We start from the raw sequence: 23,725 nt of genomic DNA on the forward strand, positions 1-23,725 counted from the left end.
AAACTATAGGCTAAGTTTGTACTCAGGACTATGGATGAAATGTGAAAATGGTGGTTGTGTTGAATAAAGCTGGATCATCCTCCAATCCAGTTTTATCTCAGAGATTTGTTCTGCTGATCTGGAGATACAAGTTTCACACTGAGATATGTGTATATTGCTTTACAATTCAGAAAATTTCCAAGTCCTTGGGAAAAAATACTTTGAAAATAAGTAGCTGAGCACTAAGAAATCTTTTTTTTTTTTTTTTGGCCACCCAGATCCATCAAGAATTTTTTTTTTAATTTAATAAGTATTCCAGGTGGCTCTAAATCAAATTCCTATTTGTTATGCATGCCTGGCATCTTCGAATTTAACCCATGTTTTTCCCAAGCAGTCCAAGGCAAATGAAACTCTTGTTCATTGAAAGAAACACTGATTTTCCAGTAACTATTTCGCTTGAGAAAGTGAGGATGACACTTACTCTGCAATGAAGCAGCCCATTACACACAAGAGACGGGATACTCCAGGATGATCTGAGCATGTCCATACAGCTACAGAGCACCCTCTACATTCTGTCCAAATAGCTTTGGGTAAAATGAACAACTAGGAAACACATATCATGCTTCTCCATTATTACAACCTTACACAAGTCAGTCCTAAAATAGCAAATGCCCCTGGCTGAGATCTACTGCTGAAAAACGCTAAGTTTCAGCAGCTCAGGCTATTTCCTTTGTCCGTCTATTCAACCAGCCCCCACTTAAAGCTGCAGGACTAACTAACTATAGGATTCAGGATGAGATTTTTTTTTTTTTTTTTAAAAGACAGATACACACACATACAACATACGGTTTCCGAGGAGAGTGAGGGCTCCATGCTTGTGAGAGAGGAGGAGGAGGAGGAATATGCCGAATAACCCTCAGGTTTCTCCCAGATTTGAACATGTTGTACTGTGGCATGAGGTCAGCAGTGACTGACTCCAGCCCTGTGAGGCTGAATTCTACCCTGACAAAGCAGTATCACTGTAATATGAAGCAAGAGGATTCAGGGCATGTTGGCAGCTGTACAGAATGCCTGTTCTAGAAAGTAATGGCAATTCCAAAACAAGAGATCTATGGTGTCACATGAGATAATCTTCAGCCCAGTTAAGCAATAAGCACCCAAAATACTTTGAATCCCAAACACAGGCAGCTCAAAAGTTTAATGGTAGAAAAGAACTTTTCTCCTTGACCCTATTTTGTGTCTGGAGGAAATAATCAGGAAGAAGAAAACTGGAAGAATCATTGGTTAATTTGATCTGTATCATAAACAACATACTGATTCTGATCTGATCTGTTCCTGGGCACTACGACCTAGCTGAAGAACCCCAAACCACCTCTGTGACTTTACTATGGAACAGGGAGAATATTCTGGAAATACATTTTTGGTAATGGATATATGCCAGAACTGAAGGTGTGAATAACCTCATTTTTCATATGTGCCCAAAAGGCAAACCTAATATACATCATCATTTCTTTTTAGTTCAAGAATGTGTGCCTTTAGAAATTCTTCCTCCAAAGAAGAGGGGCACTAAAAAAGGAGCCAGAACATGAATTTTCTACCAAGAGAAAACAGGGCAATGCAGACATTCCTTTACATTTTATGGTGTCCCTTATACTATGAAAGTTCTATTCTAGACCAAAAGTGACCCAATAGTTTTATAACAAGTAAAATTTAGCCAGGAAACACAAGACAATGGAGATAAAACAAAACTGTACTACAGCACTAATGGGAAGGTAAATCTATAAGAAGTTCTTCAATAGTTCAGTGGGATAAGGAATAAAGAAATAAAAACTTTTTTCTTCAAGATACACTAGCTTTGTTTTTATACATATAGCTTACTAATATTGGATTTTAAAAGGAGATACATATAACTTATTTACAGATTTCCAAATTTCTGATAAAGTTTTTGAGGATCTACATTTGTACCCAAAAACCTAAAGATAATCATACAATTTCATTTTCTTTTTCTTTTTGAGACAGGGTCTTGCTCTGCCATCCAGGCTGAAGTGCAATGGTGTGATTTCAGCTCACCGCAACCTCTGCCTCCTGGGCTCAGGTGATTCTCCTGCCTCAGCCTCCCAGGTAGCTGGAATTACAAGTATGTGCCACCATACCCACTAATTTTGTATTTTTAGTAGAGATGGGGTTTCACCATGTTGGCCAGGCTGGTCTCAAACTCCTGACAAGTGATCCTCCTGCCTTGGCCTCCTAGAGTGTTGGGATTACAGATGTGAGCCACCGTGCGCAGCCTAATCGTACAATTTCTAATACAATTTTTTCATTCTTTAAGAATTTTACTTCAATAAAAACGAAACATAGCATCTTATTTTTTTAAGTAAATAGAAAAAAGAAATAGAAAAAAATCATTATAGAAATAGAAAAAAGAAAATAGAAAAAAATCATTACTGGATTGTTTCAAAGCAGGTAATTTTGAAAGACTGGATAGGCAAGTTTCCTGTATTAATAAACTTTTCTTTAGGTCATTTTACAAGAACCTCTGAAAGAGTAATCTACTTTGAACATTGATTTTTTGTTGTTGTTGTACTTACACTATCAAAGGAAATTTTGATTCCCTAGTTTTAAGATGCACAAGAAACAGTGCCCAGAATGGTGGTTATTACCAATTGAAAAGAAACAACCGTACTAAATTTTTTAGTTCTGAGCTTCTTTCTTAGCAATATCTTAACACAAGGCCAAGAGAAAAGTCTGGGAAAGCAGTAAACAGTCCTTTGGAGTATGGGTTTTAGTCTACTGCCAAAGGTAGGAGATACAACTAATGTTTTGATTTCTACATTTGTACTCAAAAACCTAAAGATAATCATTCTATGAACCAGGATAGGAATAGAAGGGAACATCTGATAAATTATGTAAACCTGTATAGGTACAGACAGGTACCTGTATCTACCTGTATGTACAGGTACAGACTTTAGGCCAAAAGGGAATAGGCATTAATATGGAACAAAAAGAGTCAGTCATACCTTATCTGTAGAGGAGAAGTAGGACTAACAACAGAGTGAAACTTTTGCAGCTCTAAATTACTATCCTCAATGTCGGAGACAAAATTTTCTAACTAGAAGGGCTTCGTATTTATTCAATAATTCTTACTATGTGCCAGGCACACCATATGGGACATTTAGGGATACAAAAATGAATAAGATGAACAGGTTCTTGCCCTCTACTGACTTTTGAGATCATCTGTGTTCTCTAGGCTACTATTTCTCAACATTAAAACAAAACAAATAAAAACTTTACATCCTCTACAATACGGTCTCGCTCTACAGTCTAGCTATGCATTCCTACCACTCTGGAATATTTTATTGTGCTTTACTATCTGTAGTTTATAGTTTTAAAACAATAATTCTATGGACTCTACTTTTTAAAAAGTATACCTCTCCATTAGAGATTCTAATATCTCAAGTCTCCTAGGGATGTGAAGGCCGGGCATGATGGCTCACACCTGTAATCCCAGCACTTTAGGAGGGCGAGGTGGGAGGATCATCTGAGGTCAAGAGTTCGAGACCAGCCTGGCCAACATGGTAAAACCCTGTCTCTATTAAAAATACAAAAATTAGCTGGGTGAGGTGGCGCACACCTGTAATCTCGGCTACTTGGGAGGCTGAGGCAGAACTGCTTGAACCCAGGAGGCAGAGGTTGCAGTGAGCTGAGATGGTGCCACTGCACTTCAGCCTGGGTGACAGAGCAAGACTCTGTCTCAAAAAAAAAAAAAAAAAAAAAAAAAAAATCACTGTTCAAACCAAACATCTTATTTTGTAGTACAAAACCCTAGTCTTTGAAAGGAGAATTGAATGATGTAGTTGTGGCCCTATCAGATCTAGAATCCACGTGTACTGATTCTCCATTTCTGTTCTTTCTACTAAACCATGGTGTACCCTCCTACAATCTTGTTCCTACTTCATGCACTGTCATACCAATCTGTTTTTTTATGTCACCATTGTATGAAAACAATGGAACAAACAAATGAACAAAAAACAAAAACTCTTCAATTTCTGCAATGTACTCACTTTGCAGAGATGTTCATGGTTTGGTATTCCTGCCTTATAGCTTCACTATATAAATCCTCTGTGGAGGCTTTTTTTGGACAAATTATTTCTTTGGAACGCTGTTTGACTGCATGATCAATGAAGGTTCCTTTCTAGCCCCAGAATTAATTCTGAGATTGTCTATAGTGCTATGTGAGGTTTTTTGGAACCTTACTGAGGATCAATAAATGGTAGAAAAATTCTGGGGAAAACTGATTAGGTACACAAAGAATGAAGTTGGTGGGCTTCATTTTTATAAATATGAATTTTAAATCTTTATAAAGATGTAAGTCTATAATCATCAAAGCTTACAGAAAAATAATACATTTTCAACATGTTTAAAATAATCACATTTTACATCTTTATAAATAACAGGCAATCTTCAATTATTCCTTCTTAGATAATGGAGTCTCTTAATGTTTCTTACTAAAGGAATATAGATAGTCCTGAAGGTCTGAAGGAAAGCTGAGAAAGCTGTTACAACAAAAATAAAACAAAAGCCCTCACTATCTGCAACTGACAGTAATTTGGAGGTCCCTAATGAGTCAACCCTCCTGGTACTGATGCCCCACGTAGTCTTCTTCCCATACTGACTTTGGGCTTGGTGACTAGCTGTGACTAGCTATAGCAAACGGCATACTATCAACAACTATGCAAACAGAGACTTGTTAAGTTCTTGCAAATTGGGGATTATTTGAACTCAGCTGCCATGCTACAAAAAAGCCCAACTAGTGTAATCAAGGTCCCTGGCCAAAAGCCACAGCTGAACTCAGAGTCAGCAGCTAACATAAACAGCTAGCATGTGAGTGAGGCTATTTGGACTTTCTGATCATCCCAGTACCTCAGCAAACTTAATAAACTTTGCTTTGACCTAAAGCAGAAGGGCTCTGTATTAATTTATTCAATAATTCTTATTATGTGACAGGCACACTATATGGGACATTTAGGGATATAAAAATGAGTAAGATAAACAGGTTTAACCTAAAGCAAAGTTTATTAATATAGGGAACTTGATACAAACCAGAAGTGCCTGGTCAACCCACAGAATCAAGACAAATAAATTGTCACTTTAAGCTACAAAGTTTTCTTTGTTGTTGTTGTTCTGAGATGGAGTCTTGCTCTGTCGCCTAGGCTGGAGTGCAATGGTGCGATCTTGACTCACTGCAACCTCCGCCTCCAGGGTTCAAGCGATTCTCGTGCCTCAGTCTCCCAAGTAGCTGGGATTACAGGCGCCGGCCACCACGCCCAGCTAATTTTTGTATTTTTAGTAGAGATGGGGTTTCACCATGTTGGCCAGGCTGGTCTTGAACTCCTGACCTTGCGATCTGCCCATCTCGGCCTCCCAAAGCACTGGGATTACAGGCGTGAGCCACCGTGCCCAGCAAGCTACAAAGTTTTTAAAAAATTTCTTAACACCACAGAATTTACTTTTTACGTAAGTGTACAGTTCTATGAATTTTAAAACAAGCATAGACTCATGAAACCACCAGCAGTATAATCAGGATACAGAGAAGTTCCAAAAGACTTCCTTATGTAGTCACACCTAACCCCACCACTAACCCTTAACCTATTCTTTTTTACTATAGTCCTATCTTTCTGAGAGTGTCACATAAACAGAATCATACAGTATATAACTTTCTGAGACTGATTTATCAACACAATGTCTTTGAGATGCATAAAGGATGATGCATGTATCATAGTTCATTCCTTTTTATTGCTGAGTAGTAGTTCATTGTATGTATATACCACAGTTTATCCATTCACCTGTTGAAGGACATTTGGATGGTTTCCATTTTTTAGCAATTGTGAGTAGAGGTGCCATAAACATCAGTGTAGAGGATTTCATAGAAATGTAAGTTTTCATGTTTCTAGGTTAAATACCTAGGCATGGATTTACTGGGTCACATGTTCAGAGTATGTTTAACTTAAAAAAAAAAATCACCAAATTTTTCCAGAGTAGTTTTGCCATTTTCCTTTCCTATCAGCAGTGTATGAGAGTTCCAATTGTTCTCTGCAACCTTCTCAGCATTTGCAACTGTCAGTTTTTTATTTTAGTCATTTTAAGAGTGGTACCTCATCAAGATTTTAAATGCATTTTCTTAATGGATACTAAGGCTAAATATCTTTTTATGTATTTAGTTGTCATTGTATATGAAAACTTTTGTTGTCTGTTTTAAAGAATCTGTTTAAGACATTAAAGAATCTTTTGTAAAGAATCTGTTTAAGACATTTGACCATGTATTATATACGGTTTAAAAATAAAACTATTGAGCTTTGACAATTTTTTATATACAGCTGTTCCTTGACTTTTGTCTCAATAAATCAACTGTGAGATGAAAATATTGGCCAGGCGCAGTAGCTCACATGTATAATCCCAGCACTTTGGGAGGCCAAGATGGGAGGTCACTTGAGGCCAGGAGGTTGAGACCAGTCTAGTCAACACAGCAAGAATCCCATCGTAAAAAAATAATAAAATGAAAATATTGCAAGTTGAAAGTGTATTTAATATAGCTAACTTACTGAACATCATGGCTTAGCCTAACCTACCTTAAATTGCTCAGAACGCTTACATTAGCCCACAGTTGGCAAAATCATCTAACGCAAAGCCTATTTCATAAAAAGGAATGAGGCCAGGCACAGTGGCTCATGCCTGTAATCCCAGCACTTTAGGAGGCTGAGATGGGAGGAACATTGAGCTGAGATGGGAGGAAGACTTGAGCCCAGGAGTTCAAGACCAGCCTGGCCAACGAGTGAGACCTTGTCTCTGCTTTTAAAAAATTTTTTAAATAAATAAAATAAAAAATAGAAAAATAATTTATTGACTATTGTACTGATACTGAATAACAGAATAGTTGTAGAGGTACTCGAAATATGGTTTCTGCTAGACATATATTGCTTTTGCACCATTGTAAAGTCAAAAAAATTGTTAAGTTGAACCATTTTAAGTCAGGAACCATCTATATTCTGAATATAAGTCCTTTGTCAGATATGTGATTTACAAATTTTTCTCCCAATATGCAGCATGCCCTTTAATTCTCTCGATAGCATCTTTCACAGATTAAAAATTTCCTGTGTTGTTCTAAAAGTTTCATAGTTTATTTTATATATTAATTTATGATTTATTTTGTGTTAATTTTTATATAAGGTGTGAGAAGTTCAAGTTTTTGCCTACAGATTTCTACTTTTTCCAACACCTCTTTTTGAAAACACTATCCTTTCTCCATTGAATTGCCTTTGTATTTTTGTGAAATATGAACTGGCAATATTTACGTGGGTCTATTTCTGAACTTTCTATTCTATTCCATTAATCTACATGTGTACCCTTTTACTAATATGGCCTCATCTTGATTACTGTAGCTTTATGGTAAGTCTGAAAGCTGGGTAGAATAATTCACGTAACTTTATTTTTCTTTTCCGGTATGGTTGACTCTTCTAGTTCTTTTGCCTTTCGATATATATTTAAGAATAAGCTTGTCTATCTCTACAAAAAGGTCCTGCTGAGATTTCTGATTGGAATTGTGTTAAAAGGATAATAGGGAATGCCTACAAAGAACTGTGTGTACATAAATCAACAGTTCACATGAAGCGGACCAAATTCTCAAACAACAAACTACCAGAATCACCTAAGATGAAATAGATAAACTGAATGGTTATATAACAGTTTTTAAAATGAAATTTTGTAATTAAACATATTCTGAAAAAGAAATCTCCCTGTGGTTTCACTAAATTCTACCAAACATTCATTACAAATAAATCAATTCTATACAATCTGTTCCAGAAAGCAGAAGAAGGAGGAACTCATTTTATGAAGCCAGCATTAGCCAGGAATTAAACCCGGAGAAGATCTGTTAAAACAAAACAAGACAGCAGACCAATAGCCCTCATACTAGCAAATCAAACCTAGCAATGTATATGAAGAATAATATACCATAACCAAGCAGGGTTTGTATCAGGAATGCAATGCTGGTTCAATATTTGAAAACCAAGCAAGGTAAGCAACATTAGCCCAGAGAAGCAAAACCACATGATATCAATTTATACAGGAAAAGCATTTGAGAAAAGTCAACAGCCACTCATTATTAAACTCTTAGCCAATTAGGCTGGACGCGGTGGCTCACACCTGTAATCTCAGCACTTTGGGAGGCCAAGGTGGAGAGATCACATGAGGCCAGGAGTTTGAGACCAGTCTAGCCAACATGGTGAAACCCTGTTTCTACTAAAAATACAAAAATTAGCTAGACATCGTGATGCATGCCTGTAATCCCAGCTACTTGGGAGACTGAGGCACAATAATCACTTGAACCCAGGAGGCAGAGGTTGCAGTTAACCGACATCGTGCCACTGCACTCCAGTCTGGGTGACAGAGTGAGACTCTGTCTCTAAATAAATAAATAAATAAGAACTCTTAGCAAATTAGGAATAGAGGGGAACTTCATCATTTTTTTTTTTTTTTAAACAGGCGTGAGCCACCGTGCCTGGCCCAAAATTTTTTTACACAGCAGCTAATTTCATACTTACTGGCTCAAGCCATCCTCCCACCTCAGCCTCCCAAGGAGCTGAGACTACAGGTGTCAGCCCCCAAGCCCAGCTAGTTTTTCGTATTTTTTTTTGGTAGAGACAGGGTTTTGCCATGCTGCCCAGGCTGGTCTTGAACTCCTGAGCTTAAATGATTCACCTGCCTCAGCCTCCCAAAGGTCTGGGATTACAGGCGTGAGCCACTGTGCCTGGCTTCCCATATGTTTTAAAGAATCTCTGGATTTATAATACCCAATGCAATGCCTACACATCACTTCATTCACATGGATCCAACATAGTATTTCATGTGTGGCAAATTCAAATTTTGCTTTTTGGAACTTTTTGAAATTTTTTTTCTAAATATTTTGTGTAGACTGGCATAGTATGTTGCAGCCTTGCTATCCTCACTTAGTTCTAGGAGTATTCTGTGGATTCCTTGGTTTTCTACATATACAGTGATGTAGCCAGTGAACAGAAATTGTTTTACTTCTTTCTTTCCAATTTGTATGTCTTTTATTTCCTTTTCTTGATTTATTTTACTGGCGAGAACTTCAATACCAATAGAAATTGCCAGAGAGGACATCCTTGCACTGTTCCCCAGCCAGAACTCCAATGTCAGTTAAGTTTTCAAAGTCTTTGCAGTGCTTTTTGGATCTGTCCCACAGATGCACCACCCACCCTGTTGCCAGTCTGGGACTTGGCAATGGTCTAACCCCTACTTCATTTCTCAAAGTCTAGGTATACTGTTTGGGGTCAGATTTCTGCATGCAGACTGCATGAATAAGCTCAAAAATTCATAATAAAATTTAAAGAGTTTATTTTCAAATATCTTATAATCTCCCAGTACTTTCTAGGTCAATGGGATTCCCCTTTCTCATTACCTAGTCAGAAAGCTGGTATGTTATTTACTCTGCTCAGCCATACAATTTCCATAATAGTGCCTTTGTTTGGAAGCAAGCAGATGAAGGAGAGAGAAAAAAAGCAATTGAGACTCATTCCACCCTCTTGTGACCACAGCTCCACTGATCTGAGAATGGTTCCCTAAAATCAGAGTTTTAAGCTCTTGCTAGACCCCAATCTGCTGTCACTGCAGGACTGCTTGAGGTTCATGGTGCAAGAGAACAGAGGAAAGAAAAAGGAAAAAAGAAAAAGTTTCTGTACTTTCTATTAGTATTACAATATCGCCTTCCCATTCTTTGAACCAGAACTGAAGGCTTCTCCTAGAGTTCTCTTATCCACATTAATGTCCACTTAGGGGTTTTAGGCTGTGTTGAGTTGAAGCCTGAGGATATGAGAGAGGTGAGAATGATAAATTAAACCCTGGTTCAACAGTACTTCAAAATCTGCTCCTTCTTAGTGCAACTTTTAAGATACGTCTTTTGGAGTCCTCAAATAGTTGCTCTAGGCCAGGTGTTTTAGCTGAGTTCAGTAGAAAAGACAGGTGAAATGTGTTTGCTCCATCTTACCCATAACAGGCATCTTAAGCCACGAAGTTCTGAGGTGAACTGTTACACAGAAATAAATAACTGGAGTACAATCCAACTCAAGAAGCAATCATTCAAGTGTGGTGTACATGAAACAACACAGCCTTTATACATCTTCTCTAGAAAAGTCACCAGATAATTATAAAACAGATGCTATCAGTTCAATGGCAGACTATTCTCTGCTTTCTTACCTTGGCTTCTAAGAAACAGATTCAATAGTTTCATTATTGGAGTAATCAAAGTGATAGCAATAAAAACCATGGAAGCCTCTTAGTAGATGTGGGTTTATTCTGCTGTCAGGTATAATTTGTCAGTAAGGGTGTGGACATTTCATTCTTTCATGCCCTGACTGGTATCAGTCAGAAGAACTAAGAGAATCATTGGAGGAAAAGGGAACAAGGAGGAAAAATCTGGAAAGTGGAAATGCCCTAAGGGAAAAAATTTTCCCCAAAGTTATTCTTGTATAGAATTCCTAAAACAAGGTTTTAGTTTTGCGGTCTTCAAAACAGAGTATTTCACCAGCAAGCAGCATTTCATTCAGAATAGCCTACCAACCTGTTTGTATAATTAAGCACTAATATTTCCTGAATTAAAATATCTAGGATGTCAATCAGCTCCACTAGCTATCATAAGCTTTGCCCAACATAAACAAATCACTACACAGAAAGAAACTGTGTAGATAGCACCATTTCACATCCACGAACAGGCAAAAATTTTAAGTGTTTGTGAAGATGCAGGTCAATGGGAACCTTCACACACTACTGATAGGAATAAGTTAGCATAATCACTCTGGATAGCAATTTAGCAATATCTAGTTAAACAGAAGATGAATATACTGTACAACCCAGTAAATCCATTCCTAGGAAGTACTAGATAAATGAGTATATACTAGAGAAACTCCATATATTTGCATAAGAAGACATGTTCAAGAGTATTCACTGTAGCACTGTTTATGAAACAATGAAATACTGAAAACTGTATGTCCATTAGCAGGAGAATCAACTTACAAACTGGTATGTTCATAAAACAGAATACTATACAACAAGTAGATCAGAACTATATGTTATCAATGTAAATAATTTCAAAAGCATGATATCAAGTGAAAAGAGTAAAGAAATTTTGCGTATACAGACTTGCATAAAATGTAGAAGAGAATCATTTACATAAAATTTAAAATCATGTAAAACAAAACTATATGTTTTTTTATGGACAGATGTACATGCAATACAAGTACATAGACATATTTGTTCTTTGAGAGGCTGAGGTGGGCAGACTGCTTAAGCTCAGGAGTTTGACATCAGCCTGGGCAACATGGAGAAACCCCGTCACTACAAACAATATAAAAATTAGCTGGGCTTGGTGCTGGTGCCTGTAGTCCCAGCTACTTGAGGCTGAGGTGGGAGGATTGCTTGAGCCCAGAAGGCAGAGGCTGCAGTGAGCTGTGATTGCATCACTGCACTCCAGCATGGGTGACAAGAGGGAGATTCTGTCTCAAAAAACACAAAAGAATAAAACACATATGTTAATGAAAAACACTAAATTCAGGATAGTACTTGTCTCTGAAGAAGTGGAATGGATTGAGGAATGGTACACAAAAAAATGAAAGTACCAAGTTTGAAAAGCTTGGTAATTGTGCTTGAGTGTTTGTTGTTATTCTCTTTTTCATTTTTCTTGCATACAGCCACCCATTAATCTCTTTATTTTTCTGTTCGAATTTTTTTTTTTTTTTTGAGATGGAGTCTCGCCCTGTCACCCAGGCTGGAGTGCGGTGGCGTGATCTCGGCTCACTGCAAGCTCCGTCTCCGGGTTCATGCTGTTCTCCTGCCTCAGCCTCCCAAGCAGCTGGGACTACAGGCGCCCGCCACCACGCCCGGCTAATTTTTTACATTTTTAGCAGAGATGGGGTTTCACTGTGTTAGCCAGGCTGGTCTCTATCTCCTGACCTCATGACCCGCCCACCTTGGCCTCCCAAAGTGTTGGGATTACAGGCGTGAGCCACTGCACCCAGCCTCTGTTCGAAATATTTTATAACACAAAAATCAGAAAGAAAAAAACTATGAGAATATATATACATTACATTGTTAACATTCAAATGTTTAATGAAAGAATATTCTAATAATATGTTAGCTAAACACATACACACTTCGCCAAAAAAGTGTGTTTAAGCAAGCTAAAAGGGGCCAGGTGTGATGGCTCACTCCTGTAATCCCAGCACTTTGGGAGCTGAGGCAGGAGGATTGCTTGAGGCAAGAGTTTGAGACCAGCCTTGGCAACACAGTGAGATCCTGTCTCCACAAAAAAAGAAAAAGAAAAAAATAGCCAGGTGTTGTGGCATGCACCTGTAGTCCTAGCTACTTGGGAGGCTGAGGCGGGAGGATCTCTTGAGCCCAGGAGTTCAAGGCTGCTGTGAACTATGATTGTGCCACTGCACTCCAGCCTGGGCGACAGAGCCAAGACTCTCTTAAAAAAAAAAAAAAAAAAAAAAAAAAAAGCAAAGAGAACCAGGGATTATGAAGATTTAATACGTTTCAAAAGTGCATGTAAGAGAGCAAGTGAAAAACAGGTTAGCTTCTGTTATATCCTAAGTAAAGGTCTCATGACTCAAGACAGTAAGGAGAGGAGCAGCCTCTATGAGCTCTCTTGCTTTCCCCACCATCATCTGCTACAATACAGTACAGCAGGTTATTTGGCACATCTTGCAGCCTGGCAGTGATTTCGTTCAAAGCTGCGAACATGGTAGAAGCCTGCTGACCTTCTGGGGGGACTCCTGGAACATCAGAGAAAGAAAAGTCTACATGGAGTAGAGCCAAAAGACCTGCTCTTATCTGTAGACCTTAAGTAATGTACTTTGGCCAGAGTAGAAAGGGGAGTTTTACTTATTCTATACCCTCTTCTGGCTCTCATATGACTTGCTGGGTAAGAAAGTAGAGAATTTGTTTTTTTGATCTTACAAATGACCCAAAAATCTGCTGGGTCACCTGAGTTAAGGCTGTGGATCTCATGCAGGGATTGTGAGGAGGATGAGCAAGTGATCACCACGTTCACTTGGTATCTACTGGCACAAATGCCAAACTATCAATTCTACTGACTCATCTGCATCTGCAACTGGCAGGACATATCTGTATCCCGTGCGGAGCCTGCCAGAATGCTACACTGTAGAGTCACTCAGGATAGTGAAAACTGTGGCAACAATTTTATCACACAATTGTTTAATACTTTAGTTACTTATCCCTTTATGTTAGTTGTACAATAAAAACAAGTCTAGGCCATTTAATAATTGTGATGAAACTTCTCCTTTAAAAAAATGAAGGCTGGACTAGTAATGACAATTATTATTTTCTTTTCTTTTTTTTTTTTTTTGAGATGGAGTCTAGCTCTGCTGCCCAGGCTGGAATGCAATGGCACAATCTCGGCTCACTGCCACCCCCACCTCCCAGGTTCAAGTGATTCTCCTGCCTCAGCCTCCTGAGTAGCTGGGATCACAGGCGCCCGCCACCACGCCCAGCTAATTTTTGTAATTTTAGTAGAGACAGGGTTTCACTGTGTTGGTCAGGCTGGTCTCGAACTCCTGACCTCATGATCCACCTGGCTCAGCCTCCCAAAGTGCTGGGATTACAAGCGTGAGCCACTGCGCCTGGCCACAATTATTCAATTATGAGTACCCTTTCTCTAACTTTTAATTATAAAAAATTTCAAATATACTGGAAAAAAAACCAGAAAAGATGTTATAATAAACAGCCATATACCTACCACCCATACTCAACAACTGTTAACCTTTTGCCATATTTGCTTCACTTTCACACATATGCAACCCTAAACCACTTAAAGTAAATTACATATGATCCTCCACACTGCTATGATCTGCATGTCTCCCCAAAATTCATATGTTGGAACCTAATACCCAATGTGATAGTGTTAAAAGGTGGGGCTTTTGGAAAGTGATTAAGTCATAAGGGCTTCACCCTCATGAATGTGACTGCTGCCTTATAAAAGAGGCTAGAGGGGGGCCAGGCGTGGTGGCTCACACCTGTAATCCCAGCACTTTGGGAGGCTGAGGTGGGCGAATCACCTGAGGTCAGGAGTTCAAGACCAGAGACCAGTCTGGCCAACATGGCAAAACCCCATCTCTACGAAAAAAATACAAAAATTAGCTGGGCGTGGTGGCACACACCTGTAATCGCAGCTACTCAGGAGACTGAAACAGAGAATTGCTTGAACCCAGGAAGCGGAGGTTGTAGTGAGCCGAGATCACGCCGCTGCACTCCAGCCTGGGCAACACAGCAAGCCTCCATCTCAGAAAAAAAAAAAAGAGGCTTGACGGAATTCTCTTGCCCCTTTCACCATGTGATGATGCAGCAAGAAGGTGACATCTATCTATGAGAAATAGGCCTTCACCAGACACCAAATCTGCTGGCACCTTGAACTTGGACTTCCCAGTTTCCAGAACTGTGAGAAATAAATTTCTGTTGTTTTTAAACTACCCAGTCTAGGGCATTTTGTTATAGTAGCCCTACAAACTAAGACACACACCCCAAAATACTTCAGCACATATCTCCAAAATTTAAAGCCATTCTCCTAAATAACTACAATGCCATTCTCACACCTACTAAATTTACCATAATTTCTTGATATCATCTAATATTCAATGATATTAAAAAGTTGACCACTTAAAATAGTTCCACTGTAACCAAGGATCTAAGTGCACAGGCTAGAAACCACTGGCCTATGAGTCACATGTCTTAGGGCAGAAATAATATATATAAACTCCAGAACTATACTTCTTTCTTAAAAGAAAGAGAGCTCAGCCAGGCGCAGTGTTTCACGCCTGTAATCCCAGCACTTTGGGAGGCTGAGGTGGGCAGACCACCTGAGATCAGGAGTTCAAGACCAGCCTGGCCAACACGGCAAAACCCCATCTCTACTAAAAATACAAAAATTAGCCAAGCGTGGTGGTGGGCACCTGTAACCCCAGCTACTCAGGAGGCTGAGGCAGGGTAATCACTTGAACCCGGGAGGCAGAGGTTGCAGTAAGCCGAGATTGTGCCATTGTACTCCGGCCTGGGCAACAGAGTGAGACTCCGCCTAAACAAAAAAAAAAAAAAAAGAGAAGAAGAAAAAAGAAAGAGAGCTTTCAATTTTCACTTTTGGCTTTTCAGTTCTAACACTGTATGTTTCAAAAGGCACTCTACTCAGGCGTCACGTTAATTAGGAAGCAGTATTCCTGGAATAGATCTTCATATATTACACAATTCTGTTGCAGTACCAGTTACTAATCCATAATCTACTTTACTTCCAAACAGGAATTTAAAATGACTTGTAAAATTTATTTGTTTTTAAAAAACTTTTAATAACAACTACTGTTTCAATAAAAACTACAATTAAAGAATAAAAGTTATAATAGGAGACAGGGAAGCAGACAATTGAACTAGAAACATAAACCAAGGCTAGCTACTGCAAGTGAACACTTTTGAGTTTTCTAGCAACCAAAGCAAAAATGGAGATAGCATGGTTTCATTGTAATTTTTTTCATTGGCGATTAAAAAAAGTGTTTAAGAATAGAATTTATCTCCACTTAACTGGAGGAGAAATTTACACATGGACTTTTATATAAGAAGAACTAATAATTAAAATCTTTTTTTTTGTTTTTGTTTGAGACAGGGTCTCACTCTGTCACCCAGCCTGGAGTGCAATGGTGAAATCTCAGCTCCCAGCAACCTCCGTCACCTGGGTAATTTTTGTATTTTTTGTAGAGATGGGGTTTTGCCATGTTGCCCAGGCTGGTCTCAAACTCCTGGGCTCAAGAGACACACCTACCTTGGTCTCCCAAACTGCTGGGATTAAAGGCATGAGCCACCATGCCCAGCCTAACTAAAATCTTTAAGAATTATCTTTTTTAAAGATTAAAAGATATCCTTCACAGATGATTCTTTTTTTGAGACAGAATCTCACTCTGTCTCCCAGGCTGGAGTGCAGTGGCACGATCTGGGCTCACTGCAGCCTCCGCCTCCCGGATTCAAGAAATTCTCATGCCTCAGCCTCCTGACTAGCTGGGATTACAGGCATGCACCAACACACCTGGCTAATTTTTGTATTTTCAGTAGAGACGGAATTCTACCATGTTGGCCAGGCTGGTCTCAAACTCCTGACCTCAAGTGATCCACCCGCCTTGGCCTCCCAAAGTGCTGAGATTACGTGAGCCACTGCGCCTGGCCCACAGATGATTCTTATAACCATCTACAACAATAACCAAGGGCTTATAAAATCATAGTTCAGTGAATGAGTTTCTACATGAGCTGAAGGAACACAGTTTAAGTCTGTAGCTTTCTCGTAACCTGACTTGATACTGGAAGAGAGATAGTCTAGTAAGGAACATAGCATATTATTACCAAATATTAAGTATCTAATCTCCATTTTTGTCACAAGTTGGTCAGCACACAAGACTGAACTCACTGGCAAGCAGTCTGGCAATTAGCATATAATCTCCATGTAAAACAGCCTAAAAATTTTTTTCCCCACTATTAGTTTCCTTTACACCAAACAGGTTCAATGTCCTGTTGCATAAGTTAATGGAAGAAAGAAATATTGCGAAAACCTGAGGAGTCTAATTTCAGATTCCCTGATCTTAAATACTACATAGGAAAAGGGTAAACTAGATTTAAGATTCTTACTTTTGGTTCCCTCTTTTGCTATTCCTCGTCATTTATTAAGCACACAAGCACTTACGTGCAAGGTTAGCATACAGCATTAGTTTTCTCTCAAATAATGTTTCTCAACTCAATTGTTCCTTCTGAATCCCAGTCCTGCCATTTCAGAGAAACAGAGCAGTGTAAGTGAGAACAGCTCAGGTCTTTGCAATCTCTGAAGACGTCCTAGTCTGCACGTGTTTCAGACTGCCTTGCATGGAGCCTGGGCCCAATATATACTAGTTACCTTTCCTGTTCCATACTTCCATCTCAGATGTATTCTCCTAGATACCAATCACTATGAATTTCTATGCAGAAATTGTGAGTCTGCTAGTCAGAATTAGAGTTCAAAGTTCTTTGCTTCCCCCCCTGTGCCAGCTGATGACATCTCCACACCTCAGTTCTATCCAAGAGAAGCATGTCCACTGCTTGATAACTTAGTAGCACAAGTAAAGCTTAAACTTTGTACTCGTCATTAAAAAGGCAATGGCATAGGATAAATCAAGGAATAAAAATTGTTCTGCTCTTTTCTGTACTTCCTTTCTGGTATGACTCTTAATATATTCCCAAATAATGTTTCCTAACTCATGGGAGTTCTCAACTCAACCACGGGAAGGGTGAGAAGTATGCAAAAAGCTGAGATCAGAGCTATAAAGTACTCAAGAGATGCTTAGTTCCATGACATTGGGAAAGGAACCAAAGGCCCTTTATCGGTGGGGTGAGAAGAGTATAAATATGAGAACCAATTCTAAGAAATGATTTTCTCATAGTTCAAAGCAAATTCTACCTATCTCTACAAGCTGTAATTTATTTTGGCCTCTTGTACTTACCACTGTTCCCCATTGTGACTTCATTACCTCACTGGTCTTCTCTCTTTGACTCCTGAACAAAAATTTCAAAGATTCTAGCACACGTACAGATAAACTACTATTTGACTGGGCTTTACAACATCTAGTTCTGGTACTTATAAGTTAATCAGATAGCATATACCTTTAACCTTATTCACATATGGCACTCTTCCACTTCACCTCTGAGATCACCAATCTCAGGACTCATTGCCCCTTTGGAATTATACCTTAAGCTTTCATATGTCTAATATGTCTAATAATTTTAGTCTCATTGCTAGTATCCTATTCCCTTTCCATACCCACCCACCAGGATCTATTATCTTTCAAGCAAAAATCATGGTGATATAAAGAAATCAGGAAGAACTGGATTAGAATCACTGCTGTGTTGACTATGACAGTATAACTTTCATAATCACTGAAAACTGGTTTCTTCATCATCAAAAGGAGGATACAGCATCCCTTACATAATTGTTTTGAATAAAGACACATGTACTATCAGCTGCTACTAGTAGTACTGCACTGAATAATTTCCAAATTTCAAATATAATAATCCCTTCTACGTGTATGGCTGTTTAAAAAGTTTCCAAAGTAATTTGACATTATCTCCATTTTATAAAAGAGAAGATTGAGGCTTGCAAAAGTCCTGCGTATGTTAGAGCCTCAGTAAAGGCAAGCTACCATTCAGAAGGCCATGATTTATTCAAGGTCACACACCTAATATAGATTACAATTAGAACTAAGGACTTCTGACTCTTCACTAACAATCTTTCTACTACTTTGCCACTGAGTTAATTGTCTCTAATTCTGTGCTGCTATATTTATTTGAAGGAAATAAAATTATAAATTACATTTTTTATGCTCGATCTCTGCTTTAACTGCTTTCTGTTGGCTTTATCTTATAAATTTAGAGCAGCTCTCATATACTTAAACTTGTCTCCATTTCTCCATACACTTATTATAATCACTGAAGATTCCACAACTTATTCAACAGAAGAGGTTGAGATCATCAGTTATGTCTTAACAGACTTCTACCACTACAACTTCATTCTCTAATTCCGTATTTTAACTCTTACTTATATACAACACAGGCAAACACCTCTCTGATTCAAATATCTTATCTTAATCTCATATAATTCACATAATTTATCTAGAAACCAGACTGGAATGCTATCATTTCTGCTATTTAAATTCCTCCTTTAAAGACAATGCTGAAGAATCATTTCCTCTGTCAAGATAACTCACAGGGAAAAGATGAATAGTCTTGATCTTTTGGATGAAAGACCTAAATCTAAAACTCTCGTAAGAAAACATGGATGTAAATCTTTGTGACCTTGAATAGTCAATGAGTCTGTTTGTGTTTTTTTCCTGGTCCTTGATTTAGGATAGGCAATGGTTTCTCAGATATGACACCAAAAACATAAACAACAAAAGAAAAAAAATAGATATGATCAAAATTAAAAACTGTTATGCTTCAAAGGACACCATTAACAAAGTGAAAAGATAAAAACCACAGAGGAAAGAATCTTGCAAATCATACATCTGATAAGGAACTTGTACACAGAATATATAAAAAATTATAAGTCAAAATTGAAAAGACAATCCAATTACAAAATGGACAGAGGACCTGAACAGACAGTTCTTCCAAGATGATTACAAATGGCCAATAAGCACATAAAAAGATGCTCAGCTCATCATTAACCATCAAGGAAGTGTAAATAAAAATGTGATACTACTTCATACCCACTAGGATGGCTATAAAGACAGATAATAATAACAATTGGTGAGAATGTGCAGAAACTGAAACCCTCATATATTGCTAGTGGTAAAAGGTATGGCGTGTTTGGAAAATAGTCTGGCAATTCCCTAAATGATTAATCTACTCCTACATGTATACACCCAGGAGAAATGAATAAATGTTTCCACAGATATTCACAGCAGCGTTATTCATACTGTCCAAAAAGTAGAAACAACATAAATGTCCATCAACTGATAAATGGATAAAATGTGACATATCCACATAATAGAATATGATTTTGCAGTAAGAAATGCATTATGACATGGATAAACCTTCAAAACAATGTGCTAAATAAAAGTAGCCAGATCTGAAGGACCATGTATTACATGTTTCTGGAAAGAAGCCAGCCCCAAAGGACGACATATTGTATGATTCCCTTTATAGAAGATGTCCAGAATAGGCAAATCTATAGGGATAGAAAATAGATTAGTAATTGCCTAGTGCCGGGGGAGAATGGGGAGATTGGGCAGTGATGCCTAAGAGGTATGGGGTTTCCTTTTGAGATAATAAAAATGTTCTAAAATTGTAGTAATGGTTGCACTCTGTGAATCTACTAAAAGCCATGGACTGTATACTTTCAATGGGTGAGGTGTATGGTATAAGAATTATATTTCAAAAAGCTCTTTCTAAAAAGTCACTCCTCCATGAAATATTTCCACAGACAAGTCTCACTTGTCAGTTTCCTCATCTTTGAAGCTTCTTAAGAAAAAATTCTTGGTTGAACCAAGTCTCTGGGGATGATTTGCTTGTAGTTTGTACATCTGAACTTAATGATCAACTAAGAATTCTAGAGGGATTGGGATAAGGAAGGAATTAAACATTCCATAAAAGACTATTTTTGTAGAAAAGTGTCATCTGTACTCCATGGTATCGCCTATGGTAAATCTGTGGAATTAAGCAGCTACCCCTCTATATGTTTATGTGAAGTATTCAGAGCAAAAAATTAAATCACAAAGTGACAAGATAGGGTTGTAGTAACATTACACAAATGGCACCATGGAATATGCATGACTGATACCAGAATTAGAAATACTGATAAAATTGTTATATTACAATGAACCATGGATTCTTTTGGATTAAAAAAAGTCTCTTCATTCTAAACAATTTACGACTTATTTTACTAAAAAGGCTACAATAGCTGGCAAATAAGCTAACCTATCTGCAAAATGCCCATTCCTGCTAAAGAAAAAATTCTTGACCCAGAACTTCAAAAATAAAGTTAACTGAAGTCACAACGTGCTTGATATTTATTAACTCATTTTCCAATCAAGTTTTTAAAAATAACTTCACTGTTTTTTAAAAAAATCAGATTTCTTTTCATTCTGGTAGGTGTCATTTGCCAAGTGCACTTGTTTAAAAAAAAAAAAAGAGTACAGTCATAATAGTATCTAATGAAGCTGTCCACAGTGAAAAGCCTCTTTAATTTCAGTGACACCTAAGAGTATGATTTTAAAATACTTTCTTTGAAATTATATAAGTTTCTGGATTAATTCTGACGGATATTGTGTTCCATGTACCAAGTTAGATGCAAAATAGATGCTTACATAGCTGATAAGATATCTGAACCTTACAATTTCACCTTTTAACTTTAATACTGGCACCAAGTTAGAGGTCAAGGAGCTCTGGTAGCAATTTCAAGGGAGGACACAGGAGGATGTCAAAAAGATTGGTTGTCGTAGTTTTTAGAAACCTCAATACAACCCATTTAACTTCACCACTTTCTTTTTCCTTTTCTAGTTTTATTTTTAATATAAACAGACAGGGTCTCACTATGTTGCCCAGGCTGGTCTTGAACTCCTGGGCTCAAGCAATCCTCCCAACTCAGCGTCCGAAAGCACTGGGATTACAGGCGTGAGGCACCGCACCCAGCCTCTTTATTATTTTTTAAGAGATGAGGTCTTGCTATGTTGCCCAGGCTGGTCTCAAACTCCTAGGTTCAAGTGATCCTCCCACCTCAGCCTCTCAAGCAGCTGGAACTACAAGCACACACACCTGTGCCCAGCATAACGTCACCACTTTCTAAAGAAAATAGCATGCATACACACACATACATCACCTTCCTTATCATCACCAAGGTTTCCAATCATACATATTTAATATATAATGTTAGTATGTTATGATATACAAAGAGTTTCACATATATTTGATATAATCCTCAGAACAGCTCCAGGAGGCAGTTATAATTACTACCACCCTTCACTCAAAGATGAAACTGAGAGGATGAGAAACTTACTCAAGGTAACAAAGCTGAGAGGTAATAAAGAAGGATTTCAAATCCACGGTTTTCAGCTTACAAAGCCTATCTGTGCCTTGAACTATTATGATGCTTTTTGTTAATCATTTAGAGTACATCAAGAATCTTCCTCACTGCTCCACAGAAGGAAAAATTCACAGTTCAGAAAGTTTAAGAGATTTCTCCATTATCACACAATAATAGAGCAATTTCAAGGGGAGATGTAGACATATTGAGTAATAATGGAGAGAATAAAAATTTCTTGTAAGACATGCACTGCACTGTCATGTGCTAAATGAAATTAAACTAGATTTCAAGGTATCAGCTACCATTGCTGGAGGCACTGCTATCTACTAGGAAGATTTTTATTCAAAAGTACATAAACAAAGAGAAAAAAACTTCCTTACAATTTTAAACATGCACTCACACTTCTTGAAACTCACTCTTCTCTTGGGCTTGGATGATGAGATTATAAAACATTTTGTTGTCATATCCTACACCAACTGTACACCTTCTCTTGTGAACACAGAGAATAACACCAACAGCTTCTCAGCCACAGTGCTAAACTGAGCGCTTCACTCCGCAGCTCAGCCTGTGCCAAGAGTAGTTTTGCATTTCTCTAAGCCTACTTGTTTCCACAAGAATCCTCCTCTTCAGAGCAAATGCCCTGATGGGAAATGCTGTATGTTTATAGTTGTGATTGCAGCCTCTAGGGCTTGTTGCCAGACATTCTGGATCCTAAGGATCTTAGCCACTCTCCATTTTAGCTGCACAAAGCATGTCCTTCCCAAAGGAGAGAGAGAGAGAGAAGCCTTTAAATAGACACAGCTGAATCTTCTCTCATTTTAAAAAAGTAAGATGGGACCAGGCATGGTGGCTCACACCTGTAAATCCCAGCACTTTGGGAGGCCGAGGCGGGTGGATCACCTGAAGTCAGGAGTTCGAGACCAGCCTGGCCAACATGGTAAAACCCCGTCTCTACTAAAAATTTAAAAAAATTAGCTGAGTGTGGTGGCACCTGCCTATAATCCCAGCTACTCGGGAGCCGAGATTGTGCCACTGCACTCCAGCCTGGGCAACACAGTGAGACTCTCCCTAAAAAAAAAAAGGAAAAGAAAAAAAGCCAGATGGGGTCTTTCTTTGTTGCCCAGGCTGGTCTCAAACACTTGGCCTTAAGTGATCCTCCCGCCTCAGCCTCCCAAAGTGCTGGGATTACAGACATGAGCCACTGCACCCAGCCCTGAACCTCTTTCCTTTTTCTCTTTTTAAATCCTTGCAAGGAGGGGGGTAAAAAAAACAACTAAGTACCCTTAGAGAAAAATTAATAAATATGCATATAGCTTTAAAAACTGGTTTAATTTTTTTTTCCCTGAGATGGAGTCCTGCTCTTGTTGCCCAGGCTGGAGTGCAGTGGCGTGATCTCAGCTCACTGCAACCTCCACCCCCCAGCTTCAAGTGATTCTCCTGCCTCAGCCTCCTGAGTAGTTGGGACTACCGGCGTATGCCACCACGCCCAATTAACTTTTGTATTTTTTTTTTTTTAAGTACAGACGGGGTTTCACCATGTTGGCCAGGATGGTCTTGATCTCTTGACCTCGTGATCCGCCCGCCTTGGCCTCCCAAAGTGCTAGGATTACAGGTTTAGTTTTTTTTAACTATGCAGACTGATGACTACTGTGTAATATAAAGTATTACAAACCATGGTTCTAAATTTGATCCTGCAAGTAAACTTGGTGATAATGAGCCAAGTCACATTTATACTCTGCCTCACTTGTGCATTTGAATAATAGGTGTTTTCCCCTAAAGGTATTGGGTGGCTTAAGGAAATATAATAAACATTGCTAGCATTCTTAAAAGAGCAAATGGAGCAATATAAGGAATATCTGAAATAAATGCATTCTCAATAGTTTAAAATTCCCTATACCTAATTCCCCTATATTCTTTACAAGGTTGGGGTAAGAGTCTGTTGTGTTCAATATTACATCACCAGCACCCTGTGCAATGCCCTGAACACAGCAGGCACTCCACTGGAGATAAGAGTGTGGAGGAGCAGAAAGAACACCTACTACCTTACTTGGCCTCTTGCTAGTTTTGTAACATCGGGCAACC

The 23,725-nt window shown here is 38.5% G+C and overlaps 1 protein-coding gene across 13 annotated transcripts in view; it reads right to left on the bottom strand.

Moving 5' to 3' along the window:
- TMCC1 (transmembrane and coiled-coil domain family 1) overlaps positions 1–23,725 on the bottom strand; it is a 246,278-nt gene that overhangs the window by 75,635 nt on the left and 146,918 nt on the right. The window contains exon 1 of one of the 13 annotated variants that reach the window (XM_063602573.1): positions 826–4,031. The exons of the other annotated variants lie outside the window; for them this stretch is intronic. Within the exon in view, the coding sequence (XP_063458643.1) occupies positions 826–852 (27 nt within the window). The 5' untranslated portion in view covers positions 853–4,031. Of the gene's footprint in view, positions 1–825; positions 4,032–23,725 lie in introns of those variants that run through there. 13 annotated transcript variants of the gene reach the window in all.

The sequence above is a fragment of the Pan paniscus genome, chromosome 2, assembly GCF_029289425.2.
Source record: "Pan paniscus chromosome 2, NHGRI_mPanPan1-v2.0_pri, whole genome shotgun sequence".
NCBI lineage: Eukaryota > Metazoa > Chordata > Mammalia > Primates > Hominidae > Pan > Pan paniscus.